A 14,343-nucleotide genomic window follows, 5' to 3' on the forward strand; every position below is an offset into this window, starting at 1 on the left:
TGGACTCTTGCTCTTTTCCACTGCTACAGACAGACTAACACAACTACCCATCTTGATCTGAAGAAGTGAGCTGGGACTTCTGAAAGCTCACACCCTACCACAAATTTTGGAAAAAAGCAAGAGTCCAGTAGCACCTATAAGACTTACAAAATTTGGGGTAGGGTCTGAGCTTTTGTGAATCACAGCTCCCTTCAAGTACAGCTAGCATGCGAGACCATCTGAAGTGAGCTGCGACTCGCGAAAACTGATCCCCCTGCCACCAATATTGTCAGTCTTATCGGTGCTCCTGGACTCTTGCTTTTCCCCACTGCTGCAGACAGACTAACACGGTTGTCCGTCTCGATACGCGCGTTCAGGGCAACGTGTGAACAGGGCTCCCGTGTTTGGGTGGTGGCGGGCGGAGGAGGCAACTGCGGGGCTCCGCAGCCCCGCTTGGGTTTGGGGGCCGGAGAACCAACCCCGTGGCTGGCTCCAAGGTCCCGGGGCGGCTTCCTGCGCGCCCCCGGACCTTCCTGGCTCTCCAGGCGAGAGCGCGCAAAGGCGGACCCGCAGCCCAGCCGGCCCCGCCCCTGTGCCAGCCCCGCGCAGGGCGGGGAGCGGAGCATGTGACTCTGCCGGCGGCGGGGCTCAGGTGTCGGTCGGCGGCCGGGCCGGCCCTTCGCTCCGAGAGCCCCGGAAGGCGCGCCGCGCTGCGCCGCTTGGAGCTGTCCGGGGCGCGCGGCTGTGGCTGGGCTCCCGGCGGGGCCGCCGCTTCCTTGCACGACGCGCCCCGAACTCCCCCGTCGTCGTTCTCCGTTTCGCTTGGCGGGGAGCCGATTGGCGCAAAGGCATTCTGCGTATGGTCAGAGGCACGCGTTCCTATGAGGGTTGCCAACTCCAGGTTGGGAAGTTCCCCGAGTATTTGAGAGTTTGGGGAGGAGTGGAACCTCAGCAGGGTATAATGTCCCTAGACATGCCCCCCGCCCCAAGCTGCCATTTTTATCCAGGTGAAGAACTGATCTGTCATGTGGAGATCAGTATAAATTCCGGGAGATCTCCAGGCCACGCCTGGAGGATGGCAACGCTATGGTTCGGGGAGCCCGCCCGCTCAACATCCTGGGTGCAGCTTCCCCTCTGGCACCCCTTGGGTTGGAGGCAGAGGGAGGTGGGAGCTGAGAAGCCGCAGCAAGGGGCCCGTTGGGCGGGCGCCTTCCTGGCCAGGCCACCAAGCGGCCGCTCCTTCTGTGTTCCTTGCAGGGATTCTGCCATGGCTCGGCCCCCCGGCTCCGTGCTGCACCTTCTGCTCCTGTCTGTGGCCCTGGCCTGCAGCCCTGCCCAGGGAGGCATTTCCTGCTACGACGACTCCGGGCAGCCTGTGGACTGGTGCGTGGCACTCATACCCAATTCCCCTTCTCCTTTCCTCTTTTGCTGAAACAGGTGGACTCTGCATTTGGTGCCGTCGGCTTTCTTCTTGCGACGATGAAGGCTAGAAAGCTGCTTTTAATGAAGTTGAGATTTCATAGAATGACTGGGTTGGAAGGGTCCCTACAGACCATCTAGGCCTGCCCAATTCAGGAGCAGCCTAAAGCATCCCCAACAGTGGCTCCTTGAAGACTGCCAATGATGGGGAACCCACCAGATCCCTAGGCAGCCGATTCCACTGCTGAATCAAGTCACTGAGAAAGACAGGTAGGGACTGCCGAGAAAATATAAAATATAAAAGAAATATAATTATTTATTGCACAGTGCATAAAAAGAAGTAAAACCATGGAACAAGTCAAGTTTATTATTACAGTCTGTGACCAGTACATATAAAACCATTTGCAAATCAGTTTAAAAACAGTTGAGACTGGATACAGGGGAAGAACAATGAATAAATATAAGAGTAAAAAAATAAGATCATCGTAAATTAGTTGTTTAAAAGGTTAAAATACATTCAGTCTGCCTTATGAGATTTGCGTTGCTTGTAGACCTGGGCACAGAATCTTGCTACTTGACGTGTTGTCTTGCGATTCCGTACCATGGAACAAAGTTTAAAATCTTGAGATCTAGTATCATCAGTTAGAGTCACGAAATTGTTAGCACATATACAATTCAGAGTAACTAGCATAGAAACACACCCTTAGAATGCAACTCTGGCTTGGAACAGAATTGCTAGTTCAGCACCACTTCTGTGGAGTGAGGCTACCCAAGTAGATATTAACAACCAGTTACTTATCTCGGGGGCTATAAATGTTCCATATTTATACTAGCTGGCCTGAACCAGCAACATTTTATGTGTGTCTGTAATAACACATGTGACCACTGAGGAAGGCCCAGAGGGCCGAAATGTGTTTGGTCTCAGTAGATGTGCAATCAATTTTGTGACTTTGTTTTTGTATATGTGCCAACAATTTTGTGACTCTGTGTAACTGATGTTACTAGGTCTTAAGGTTTTTAACTTTGTTCCCTGGTTTTTAATCGTTTTTGCACTGTGCAATAAATAATTATGTTTCTTTTATATTTTATATTTTCTTGGCCGCTCAACCTTGTTGGTTCCTGTAACACCTGCAGAATACATTTTTAAAACTGTAGGTTCCGCATGACCCTTCTGTATTTCTGAAGGAGTCCTTTGTTCATTCTGGTGCAAACAAATGGGAGCGGTGGTTTCATGCAGTGCTTAACACAGTGTTGTATTTTCTGTAAAAGTTTGTGTGTCTCCCCTCCCCGAGCTGATAACTTACAATTAATGCAGGAGTTAAGCTGGAAAGAGAAGGAAGGAAAATGTAAGAACTTAAAGAAGAGCCCTGCTGATCAGATCGGTGGTCTGTTTCAGCTAGCATCCTGGCATCCTGTCTCACACACCAACCTGTTCCTCTGGCGGCCCAACAACACAGGCTGAGCCCCGCCCTCCAATATGGCCCCCAGTGCCTCTGAATGTGGACATTCCCTTTACTCACAATGGCTAACAGCCAAAGACAGACCCCTCCTCCATAAATCTGTTTAATCCCCTTTTAAAACTGTCTGTTCCTGGGGTCACCACTACATCCTCTGGCAACTCATTCCACATTTTAATCGCTTGTTATATAAAGCGGTATTTCCTCTTGTCCAGGGCTTTTTTTCAGTTGGAACACAGTGGAACGGAGTTCCGGAACCTCTTGAAAATGGTCACTGTCTGGAGATCAGGGGGCGGGGCCACCATCCATGTGACCATTTTCTCCAAGGGCAACCCACTGAGTTCCACCACCTCTTTCCCAGAAAAAAAGCCCTGCTCTTGTCCATCCTGAATCTACTGCCCATCAGCTCCATTGGGACAGCAGACTTGAGAAATCTGACTAGTATTTTGTCTGTCAACACTGTTATTTAAAGAAAAAAAATTTAAATGCCACACATCTGTTCTCAAGAAGACAGAGAAAGCAGCACAAAACCACTGGCGAGTCGTTCGTTTGTTCGTTCATTTAGATGACTTCTTTGCCGTCTCTCCACAAAGTAAAACATGATAAAAAAAAACATAGAACTCTGTAATAGTTAAAGAGTCCAGTAGCACTGTTAAGACTAACCAACTTTATTGAGGCATAAGCTTTTGAGAACCACAGCTCTCTTCATCAGATACATCTGCTGAAGAGAGCTGTGGTTCTCGAAAGCTTATGCTACAATAAAGTTGGTTAGTCTTAAAGGTGCTACTGAACTCTTAACTATTTTGTGACTGCAGACTAACATAGTTAACTCCTCTGGATCTATAGAACTCCATGAAAGCAGTAACTATTAATAAACTGTTTAACTACTTAAAACTACAGTTCAATGGTGTCATCTGAACTAGCAAGGAATTTCCTTTTGTTACACTCTAAATGCCTTCAACTTCTGAGCCAATGTGTCTCCTTAGTGATCTCAGAAGATGTCTGGACCCCGGCCGAGTTGGGAGGCCAACTTCCACTCCTTTCTGGAGTGCGGCAAGATGCATTTCTATTCTTTCTGTGGCTTTTCAAAAATATAATCCAAGAACATGTTTACTAGCTCTTCAGTGTTCTGATGGGAAGCTGTTAGCCGTCTGTACTGGCTGTGAGCAGAGCGTGAGTATCAATGTTCTGCCCACAGCCACCCCGCAGTTTCTCCTTGGAGCTGGAATGAGTGAGGTTTTTAATTTCTCTGGCTCTTGGGGGGGAAAATAGGGGAGCCACATGAGTTGTACCAGGATTGGGCACAACTATGTGTGGGTACTTCCAAAAGCAGCATGGCTGGGGGAACTTGCTACTGGGACTTTATCAGGAGCCTGGCTCCAATGCCTGCTTTGGAAATCAAGCCATCCCGTAAGAGTGAATGAAACTCACGTGAGATGGCAGCGTTGTGCGTATTTCGTTTTCTCTGCTGCCTTCAGGTGCCGGGGGAGGGGGGGGGGGCTTTTCGCTTAAGACCCTCCCCTACTTTGTCTCAGGGTTATCAGCTGCTTGGCAAATGTCTTCTGGAATGGAGGTGGCATAAGGCTTAGCCGTCTTTGCCTAGAGAGACACCCCCCTCCCTCTGTGCTTGAGGCAGCTGGGGAAAATGCACATGCCCTCGTGCGTAGGATTTACTCTCCCGTTGAATGCTGTGGAATTTAAATGCCCCCACTGTGTCTGCATTACGTCCTGGGGATATGCTGTCCAGGAGACGCAGAGGTCTGGCTGCCCAAAAGGGCTTTGCTGGCCATGCCCATAGAAGGGCAAGGGACCACGGGCTGCAAACTCCCCCCCCCCCCCATCAGCCCTACATCCTTTGAGCTCTGGGAAACTGGCCCACTTCTGCCCTCTGCTCCCTCAAGGTACTCCAGTGTTTTGAGACCTTCAGTAGTTCAGACTTCCCCCCCGCCCCTGATCTCCCACCTGCATTGGGTAATGTTTAAAAAGTTTTTTATTTTTATTTGAGAGAGAAAATACAAACCAGAACAGGTTCAACAGTTAAATAACATACGTTACTGTGTTACATATATTTACTATGTATAATTTCTGAAGAGTTGGCAAGCAGTATCCTAGTTTTACTGGTATACTAGGATCTCATACAGTTGGTACCTTTTACAGTTTGTCTGATTTTATAAGTTAGCAGCCATTTTGTCTAAAAAAGGGTGCCATTTTTCCAACAAATTCATTTGAAGTCCATGGTTTCCTGAGCAAGCGATGCTATCTGATATTTTATCTAAAATAAGATATTCCCGTGTTTTTTACATACTGTTGGCTTACTATTGGAGGTTGGCGTCTTTCCATTTGACAGCAATCAAGGTTTTTTACAGCTGTTAAAAGCACTGTGATTAATTCTTTCTATTTGGTGTATTTGAGTTGTGCCAATAATTAAACAATAGTGTCTTGGGTTGTTCTAGGACTTTGTAACCCATGAGAATTTTGATTAGGTATAGAATTTGTCGTCAAAATTCCTTAATGATAGTGCAGGACCACCAACAATGGAGAAAAGAGCCTTGCTCGCCACAAGATTTCCAGCATAGGGGTGAAAAAGAAGGGTTCATTTGCATTTGGTAATGTCGATGCTGCAGCGTTCTTTTGCCCTGTCCGAATGGGAAAATAACCGTGTTATGGTGGCTGCTTCCTCATTCCCGACAGGTTCTCATCTTCTCTTGGACCCTGGCCCTCTTGCCTGCTGATGGCATTCTCTCTTCAACAGGTTTATTGTCTACAAACTGCCCAAGCCCCATCACAGCTCCCCGACAGGAGGCATGCGCTACATGTACCAAGATGGGCGCACGCAGGGATGGGTGCAAGGGAAGAGTCTGATGAACAGCACAGAGGGAGCCGTGGGTCAGACCCTGCAGCAGTTGTACTCCGAAGCCATGAGGAGGCGGGTGAGTCTGGGAAAAGGATTAACAAGGCAAACTCATAATCGCTTGGCAAGTGCCAACGGTTGGCAGCCTTGATTTTGAAGGGACCAAAGCAATCATCTCCTTTGGAGGTCTAAAGCTGGGGTTTCTCAAAGGGTGTTTAAAGAGGCACCAGTGTTTGCGGTTATAATCTATATTATGGTCTGTGGGGGAAGTGACAGTATTCCTCCCCACATGTGTGTGCATGGAGGTGGGATGTGTGTGACAAACCAAGGAATATTGTGATTCTCAAGTTTCGCTACACAATCCAAGACATTAAGCCAGAGGATCGCTTAACAGAATTTCTGAAACTGCTGGAGCACATCTGGCTCAACTGCTTCCTTGGTGTTCTTTATATCAGCTTCCCACATAACTGCGGAAAGCCGGAGTGTCTCTCTGCATGTTACTAAGCTCCTAGGGACACTCAAGTGCAGGATGGTATGCGCAGTCTTCAATTCACAGGCAGGCTGTTCTTGCTCGGTGCACATGAATGTTGCTTTTACTGGAGCTCTCTTTGTGTGATCGCATCTGCAAGTGATTCCAGAGAGCAGAGCACCAATTCAGCTCTGCTTTCAGTGCTAGAACAAGTACTGCAGGCTCCTTTGACTTGCCAGTTTGCATTTCTTTAAGGTGTGATAAAGTGTCACGATCTGCATTTCAGTGAATGGATGTGGGGGAAACTGGGATACCTTTAGCATTTGATACCAACCCTGTGAATTAATTCACATGGAGCAAACTGAAGTGTGCAAGTGAGTGCACGGAAAGTTGGAGGGGGGGCACATGAAATGAGGTACACTTGAGCATCCCTAGGTACTTTGTAACGCGTATAGAGACTGAGAGTGGTAGATCATGTATTGGAGAAGAAATGCTGGGTTGACAAGGAACTGTGGGGAAGGCAAGCATTACAAACCTGTGGCAGGGACCATGCTGGGTGTGGCGGAAGCAGGACTGAGGCTGACCTAGACTAGTTCTCTAACCGGCCCTCTGTTCTGTCACCTACCAGGAGGAAGAAACGGCTTATGTCCTATATAATGATGAGCCTCCAAGAAATTATTCTTCCAGCTTCAAAGGGCACACGAAAGGTAAGGTTCCTTTTCTAAAGACACACGAAGGAGCCCTGCAGCCCTGCCTTACAGTGAAGGTTAGAGTCATGCTTCGGGGCCAGTTGATGTGCTGTATTTGTTAGTGTGCTCACTGTGGACAGACCAGCTACCTGGGACCCTGGAATTGCACTCCTAGGGTACCCAGAACACGTGGATGAAAAGTTCACGCAGAGCAGAATACATACAACAGGAAGTCAGGTAGGCATGCACTTCCCTTCCCTGGAGGAAAGTGTGAATTGGGGAATACAGATTGGATGATGCAGCATCTTTTGTCGGGCCACGTTTATTTTTGTCGTGGTATTATAGTGTGGTAGTTGAGAGACAGACTGGCGAGCCAGGGAGTCTCTTAAGTTAAATATGATTTCTGCCCAGATAACCCCCCCTTCACCCCATTTCAGTGCTCTATCCCTGGCTGTTGTGTGGGGATAATAACTCTGACCTGCCTCACAGGTTGCTAGAGTTACAATCATATGATGTGGATTAAATAGGCACTTGAAAATACAGTATAAATAGGACTTTCATATTGTGCTTAGGAAACACGGTCACCTTACCAAAGCAGATATTCGCTGAAGTAGCTGGATGACTTCTTACTGTTTTATTTTAAAAAGAACTTCACTCTTTGGACCAGGAGTGAGAGCCAAGCTACAAGTAATGCCTGACATGAGTTGGACGTGTCTCAATTTCCCTCAAGTTTTGATGGGAAGTGTAGGTGTCCTGGTCTTGCAGCTTGGCTCTCCGTGTAAAAGCTCATTTAATTGAAGTTTGCAGAGTGGTCAGTCTTGTCAGGGCTTGTCGCTGCCACCGCTGGGCGGGGCCCCAGCTGGGCCAGCCCTGACATCAGAGGGGCACCAGGGATACTGCAGGACCCTGCTCTGTGGAAGGAGGGGCGGTATACATCACCCAGGCTCCCTCTCAGTCCACTCGCCAGCCTGCTCAACCTGGCCTGCTTACCGTCTACGTCCTCCATCGTCTCCTCCTTCCAGAACTCTCCTCCAAGCCTCCACTCTCACACTGCTCTGCTCTCACTCCACACCATCACTCCTTACCCACACCCACCACCTCAGAGCTCTTCCTAGCCACCCTTTATAGGGCTTCCTTTCCCCGCCCCGCCCTCCTTCTAGGCTTGTTCCCTCTCCTGACTGGGACCAGCTGTGCCTTCCCTCAGGTGTTTCCCTCCTACCACTAATCCCTTCTTGGCTTCCTTGCCTTGCTGGCAGGGTGGGGTTGAATGTGAGCCATCCCCAGCTGAGGTCTCCTTGGCCTTGCTCATGAGGAGCTGCCCCAGCCGGCTTCTGTGCTGCTGAGCATGCCTGGCCTTGCTTGCGAGGAGCTGCCCTGGCCAGCTTCTGTGCTGCCTGCTCAATGATGCTGGGCGGGGCTACCCATCTCCTCCCCCAGAATGCCTGTAGCAGCTCCACCTGGAGGGGCTTGGCTCCTAGCAACTCCTGAGCCAGGCTGCTGTCCTCTCGCCGGGGCGTGGCTCTGGGCTGTAGTGGCTGCTTCTCGTCCTTGGCAGGTAAGGGCTCTGTTTGGGCTGTTGCTGGGTCCCTGTTCCCCCTGCCTTGGCCCTTTGCCTCTGTCCTGCTTAGCCCCCTCTCTTCCCCCTGGAGGGTGGGCCTGGCTGGTCTCCCCCTGCTCCCCCCAGCCCTCTGAGGCTTGGGCCTTTCGCCTCTTCCCCCTGGAGTGGACAGGTTCTGGACCTGGTTGCTGGCTGGAGTGGTAGGGCCACTGCCTCCCGGTTGCCTCCCACTGCTCCCTCCTGGCAAGTCTTGGGGCTGGGACCCAGACCCCGGACAAGTCTAACACTCTAATGTGGACCAATTGGAACGGGAGGGAGAACATGCGGTCGGGAGCGGTCGGGAGGGGAGTGCAGGGGTCAGGCTCTCACCGGGCGCTCCCCTTCCCCTCTGCTGGGTGTGTGTGGGGGGGTTTCAGGACCCTCTCCTGCCCCCCTGAACCAGGGCAGCATTCCCGGTGCTGCTGATGGCTGTGTGTGTGTGTGTGTGTGTGTGAGCGCTTCCCCTTCCCAGCTGCCTGGCTGAGCATGCATGCCTGGCTGTTCCAGGGCAGCGCAGCAGCTGGCCAGAGCGGTCGCCCCTTGCTCCCCCTCCCTCCCTGCACCACAGCTACGGGCCCAGTTTGGCCTGGCCGAGCAGGTGCGCCTGGCTGCTCTGGGCCGTGCTGCAGTGGACAGGGTGGGCTGGAGCATCGACACCTCTCTGGCCTGGCCCCCGCAGAGCAACACGGCTTCAAGCCGTGGCCCAGCAGCACTCCCGGCATCTCTCGGCCCAGCAGGATGAGGTGGCCACCGAGCCACGGCCCAAAGCCACGCCATGCCGCGGAGACCAGGTGAGGCCCATGCACACAGCTGCCAGGCCGGGCTGTGGCCCAGAGCTGTATCGCCCAGCGGGGGCCAGGCAAGCAGGTGGGGGTGTGTGGAAGAGGCAGCAATGCTCTGACCAGGCCGAGCTGGGCCTGCAGCCATGGTTTGGACAGGGAGTGGGGAGCAAGGGGTGAATGCTCTGGCCAGCTGCCGCCTGCCCTGGTTGGGGGGGGCAGGAATGGGGCACTGACCCCCCCACACACCCAGCAGAGGGGAAGGGGGCACCTGGCAAGAGCCCAATGCCTGCATCCCCTCCTGACCGCATGTTCTCCCTCGAATTCCAATTCGACTGACTGCTCTGCAAACTTTAATTAAATGGGCTTTTACACAGAGAGCCAAGCTGCAAGACCATCAAAACTTGAGAGAAACTGACACGTGTCCAACTCGTGTCAGGCGTCACTCATAGCTTGGCTCTGAGTGACATGAGTCAGGGATTGTATTCAGCCGTTGTCATTTATACACAGCAAAGTTATGAAATGACTTTTCTCAGTAAGGGAGTGGGGTCCAGTGGAGGGGAGAGTCCATCCTGGGACAGAAGGGGCTAGAGCAGAGGGCTGGAGTCTCTTATTTTAGCTCTCATGCACGAGTTTGGTTCCTTTTCTGATGAAGAGAGCTTTGACTCTTGAAAGCTCCTATCTTGGAAATCTAGTTGGTCTCCAGGGTGCTACTGGACCTGAATCTTGCTCTTCTACTACAGACCAACGCGGCTGCCCACCTGAAATATTCTGCTCCTCTGATCCTTCTTCTCCCCACCTGCTTTAGGAGTCATCCTTCTAGATAGTACCCAGGGATTCTGGATGCTCCACAGCACCCCCCATTTCCCAGATCTCCAGACGAACTATAGCTGGCCCAGAAGTGCACTGCCCAATGGGCAGACGTTCCTGTGTGTGACCTTCCCTTACAGCCGGTTCAAAGAGATCGGTAGGTGGACTGTGTGGGATCTTCACGTGGGTGGAACATTCATTGTGGAATCCAAAACTCTGGTTCTTTTTTAGGCTCTTAGAAGGAAGGGGCCAGAATCCTGCCCCCAAATAGGGTTTCCCCCAACTGCATGTTCTTGCATGGATACAAATAAGACTTTATTATTGTGGCTTTTTATGTAATGTGCTGAGTAACGTAAGTAAAGCAGTCAGGGCCCTTCCCTGTGTTACCTAGCTTTTTGCTGTGCTTTGGGAATAGGTTCGAGGTGGGAGAAATGGGAGTGAGAATTCCAAGAATGCGGTTCCGTCTCTGGCTGCTCTTTCTGCATAGGCCCAGGGTGGGGTGCAATCCTTCTCTGGCGACCAGGGCCCTTCTGTCATTCACAAGGGCTGGGGTCCTCCCAAAGACTATTATTTTAGAGTTCCTATAGCCTGGCTTTGAAGGCCATTCTGTCACTTTTGCAAACTATCTTCCACTCAGGCCGCCTGCTGCGTTAGCAGTGAAAATCCCACAACCTGCCACTCCTGTGCCTTGCCAAAAGACTGCCGCCTGCCAGCAAACAAAATGTTTAATGCGATGTCTTTCTTCTATCCCAGGGAGACAGCTGCTCTTCACAGAGCCTTTAGTTTATGAATACCAGGTGGAAGGGAACTTTGCTGAAGATCTGCCTGCCTTGCTGAATGCTTCCAAGGGGTGCCATGTCGAGCAAGAGCCCTGGAACTCCAGCGTGGCCCTGACGTCACTTGAGGGCAAGGAATTTATCAGCTTTGCCAAGTTTGGCCTCTTTGGTGATGGTAAGCGAGGAGATTTGACAGCTGCAAGGGAGGTGGCTTAATAGCATGCCCTCACATCCTATTAGCTCTTTGCAACTGTGCGCATTGTGTTAGCTCCATTCTCCTGGAATTATTTCCCTTCCAGATCTGTACTCGGGCTGGTTGGCCGAGGCTCTTGCAAGCAATCTCTACGTCGAGTTCTGGCACAGATCCAGAGGGATCCTGCCTTCCAACTGTTCTGGGCCCTTCCGAGTCTACAATGTCAAGTCAGTGGCCTTCCAGAAACCAGGGCCCACCTTCTCGACTATGGTGGACCACTCCAAGTGGTGTGTGGCGCTTGAGAGCGATCCTGGCTGGGCCTGTGTTGGGGACATGAACCGCAATCTTGCAGAGGAACGGCGAGGGGGAGGCACCCTGTGTTGCCGTGACCCAGCCATCTGGAAGTCCTTCTACTCCTTGGTAGAGGAATATGCAGATTGTAAAAGGGCAGGGGGCCTTCCACTCAAGGGGTAGCGGATAATACAGCGGCCTCCGTGTGCAGACCTCTTTTTCTGCTTTGTTACCTCAACCTCTAGGTACCGAGGAAATGTAAACATGGTGCTTCTTCTCTCTTCCACAAACCTTGCTCCCTTCCCTTTTATGCTGGACTGGAATAAGCTAGTTAATGTTGGGTGTATTAACAATTTGAATGATGGGTAAGTTTTGGCTCTACCTCAGTAATGGCATTATAGGAATGAACTCCATGGGGCACCAATGTCCCTGTCACTGTTTCTTAAGATACTCTGGCTTCTGGACACGTACCAAGCTGCCTTAATACTGAGTCAGCCCATTGGTCTACCAAGATCAACACTGTCTTCTCCGCCCAGCAGTGGCTCTTCAGGTCTCGCGTGCAGATTGTCACCATCAGCTGTTTCCTGATCCTTTTAACCAGAGACGCTGGGGATTGAACCTGGTACCTCCTTCCTGCCAACCAGATGCACTACTACTGAGACGTGGCCCTTTTTGTCTTTCCTGCTGGACTCAATTGCTGCTTTGAGAATAGTAAATATTTGTATTTGTATGACCTGGATAGCTCAGGTGAGCCTGATCTCATCAGATCTCAGAAGCTAAGCAGGTTTGGCCTTGGGTAGTAATTGGATGGGAGACCTCCAATGAGGACCAGGACTGCAGAGGCAGGCAATGGCAAACCACCTCTGCTAGTCTCTTGCCATGAAAACCCCACCAGGGGTCGCCATAAGTCAGCTGTGACTTGAGGGCACTCCACACCACCATTTGCACTGAAGACAGTCATAACTGTGTTCTAATCCTATGCAACACATTGAAGCGCTGTAGCATTTGAAGCAGTACAGGCTACGCAGAAGGACAGGCGCAAAGATGAATTGAGCTCTCTGGCAGCAAGGGAAAGACTAGCAAACTGGGGGAAGAGAAGAAACTAAAGCATTTGGAAAGCCCATCTGGATGCATAGAACATGCAAGTCTCTGTTGACCGAGACCAGTTCATTCCGTGATAAATATCAAGGACATGCCAACCTGTGCCTTTTCATTAAGCAAGATACACCAGTATGCTTTGAAGCAATATAGGACAGGAGGTCAGTGGGGAAGGGCAGCCTATCTGTGGGGCTAAGCTACAGAATAGAGAAAAACAAGTATAAATTGAAGACTACAGGCCACACTAGACATTTGCTTTTTTTTTTTTCTAAAGAGAGCAGGCTCCAGGGAATCCTGCAGCCATATACAGCAGGATGCAAGAAATGGCTATTAAAAAACGAGAGCCCAAATGAACTAGGAATGCTGCTGTGGCTTCTCCCCCCCCCCCCCCATCCATCTTCCCTTGCTTAAACAGTACTCAGGGGAAAGGAGTTGTTTCCCTCGTTTTCTGTGCATGCAATGCAGCAAAACCAGGACCGCCCCCCCCCCAGCGGCATTCTGAGCCCCTTTGGACTCTCCTTTATTTTTTAATAGCCATCAAAAGTTGGGGTGTTGCTAAATGTCAAAAACTCTTTTGAGCCGGCAGCGTACTTGGCCTCTGTGGAAGCAAATAGTCTTAGAAAGGTGTTTGCCCTAGCTAGGTGCTCCGCTCTCCCATCTGTGATTATTGAAGGCAGGTATAATAAAATCCCCTACCTGGAAAGGACGTGCTCATCTCCCCTAGGAGAGGTCAAGTCTATAGAGCATATGTTCTTTAGCTGTCCGTTACCCCACTACTTGATACGATCCCTAGTCATTATGACCACCAATAAAGCAAGGCTTCACTGGTTATCTGATATAAATGTTACAATTACATGTCAAGTTGCTAAATTCTGTGCACTGATTCTCAAACTACAGGACTTGCATCTTAAAAATTTGTAATTCTCTTTTTAATTGTATCTTCTCTTTGCTTAATTTGCATGCTGGTCTTAGGACTGTAATAAAACTGATGATAATGAACAGCCATTTCCTGCAGCTGCTGTGTGGCTGCATGGAACCTGGATCCAACTCTTTAAAAAACGGAACTATAGCTTGGCCTTAAATAAGTTCCTAACTTGACGCTGATGGAATCTAGAACCCAAACTCTGACCAAGGGGTCCCCTAATCTTGTTGAACCTGTGTGGATTTTTGGAATTATTGGAACTGGTACTGGGCACCACAATAAAATGGCTGCCACAGACCAATTACTAAAACTTGTGAGGTTGCAAGCCAAACATCTCCCACTCTTACAATGGAGTCAGCTGTTTCCGAAGATACAAGGGCTTCTTCTGAAACATCCCTTGCTCCAGTAAGATGGGGGAAAGCCAGGACTGGCTGTTAGTTTTGAGAAAGAAACAAGCGTGTCATGTCTGTTGCCCACTGTCCCTCTATATTGTTATTTAGATTATGGTATGTTGCAGTAGCCTCTTGCACCTGCTCCCTGTTGCTTTCCAGATTCCGAGACGAGCGAGCCCTGATCTCGGATGGCTCGCCACAGCGGCCTTGCGACAGCTCCTTCCATCCCACTACTGATTGTGTTCGGCCAGGAGAGCCGGAGGGGTGGGGGGAACATGCGAAAGGGTTGATATAATGTGACTTGTGCTCACTGCGTCATTCTTAACAAGAGACCTGTGTACAGCCAGACGCCTTTAATTGCTTCTGTGTAACCTATGGACCTGTGTATCGAGAAGCTTGTGATATCTCAATAAAGACCTATTTACTCAAGAGAGCTTGGATTTCTTGCTGCAAGGGCCGGGAGTCGCCTTCAACGTATCCTGTCTTCCATAGCCTGACAAAGTGGACAGCAGGAAATCTATCAGCACAGTGGTTGTTGGGGGTTTTCCGGGCTGTATTGCCGTGGTCTTGGCATTGTAGTTCCTGACGTTTCGCCAGCAGCTGTGGCTGGCATCTTCAGAG

At 50.3% G+C, this 14,343-nt stretch overlaps 1 protein-coding gene across 2 annotated transcripts; it reads left to right on the top strand.

Annotated features, from left to right (window-relative positions):
• Positions 1 to 627: 627 nt before the first annotated feature.
• Positions 628 to 14,141, top strand: DNASE2 (deoxyribonuclease 2, lysosomal). Of its 2 annotated transcripts, none has more exons than XM_055003696.1 (7): positions 628 to 880; positions 1,237 to 1,362; positions 5,608 to 5,785; positions 6,804 to 6,882; positions 10,049 to 10,207; positions 10,804 to 11,001; positions 11,126 to 14,141. In XM_055003696.1, the coding sequence occupies exons 1-7, from the start codon at positions 861 to 863 to the stop codon at positions 11,491 to 11,493; spliced, it is 1,128 nt and encodes a 375-aa protein (XP_054859671.1). In that variant the 5' UTR covers positions 628 to 860; the 3' UTR covers positions 11,494 to 14,141. The 2 variants fall into 2 exon arrangements, with proteins under 2 accessions (XP_054859671.1, XP_054859672.1); XM_055003697.1 differs by having other exon boundaries at positions 628 to 836.
• The last annotated feature ends 202 nt before the right edge of the window (positions 14,142 to 14,343 follow it).

The sequence above is a fragment of the Eublepharis macularius genome, chromosome 19 (genome assembly GCF_028583425.1).
Source record: "Eublepharis macularius isolate TG4126 chromosome 19, MPM_Emac_v1.0, whole genome shotgun sequence".
NCBI classification, from domain to species: domain Eukaryota; kingdom Metazoa; phylum Chordata; class Lepidosauria; order Squamata; family Eublepharidae; genus Eublepharis; species Eublepharis macularius.

What these genes read in the sequence shown, in the direction of transcription:
- DNASE2 (XM_055003696.1), top strand. Translation starts at nt 861, where the DNA reads ATGAGGGTTGCCAACTCCAG. An exon ending in ATGAGGGTTGCCAACTCCAG is followed by an intron (nt 881 to 1,236) that starts GTTGGGAAGTTC and finishes TGTTCCTTGCAG; the next exon opens with GGATTCTGCCATGGCTCGGC. An exon ending in GTTTGGCCTCTTTGGTGATG is followed by an intron (nt 11,002 to 11,125) that starts GTAAGCGAGGAG and finishes TTTCCCTTCCAG; the next exon opens with ATCTGTACTCGGGCTGGTTG.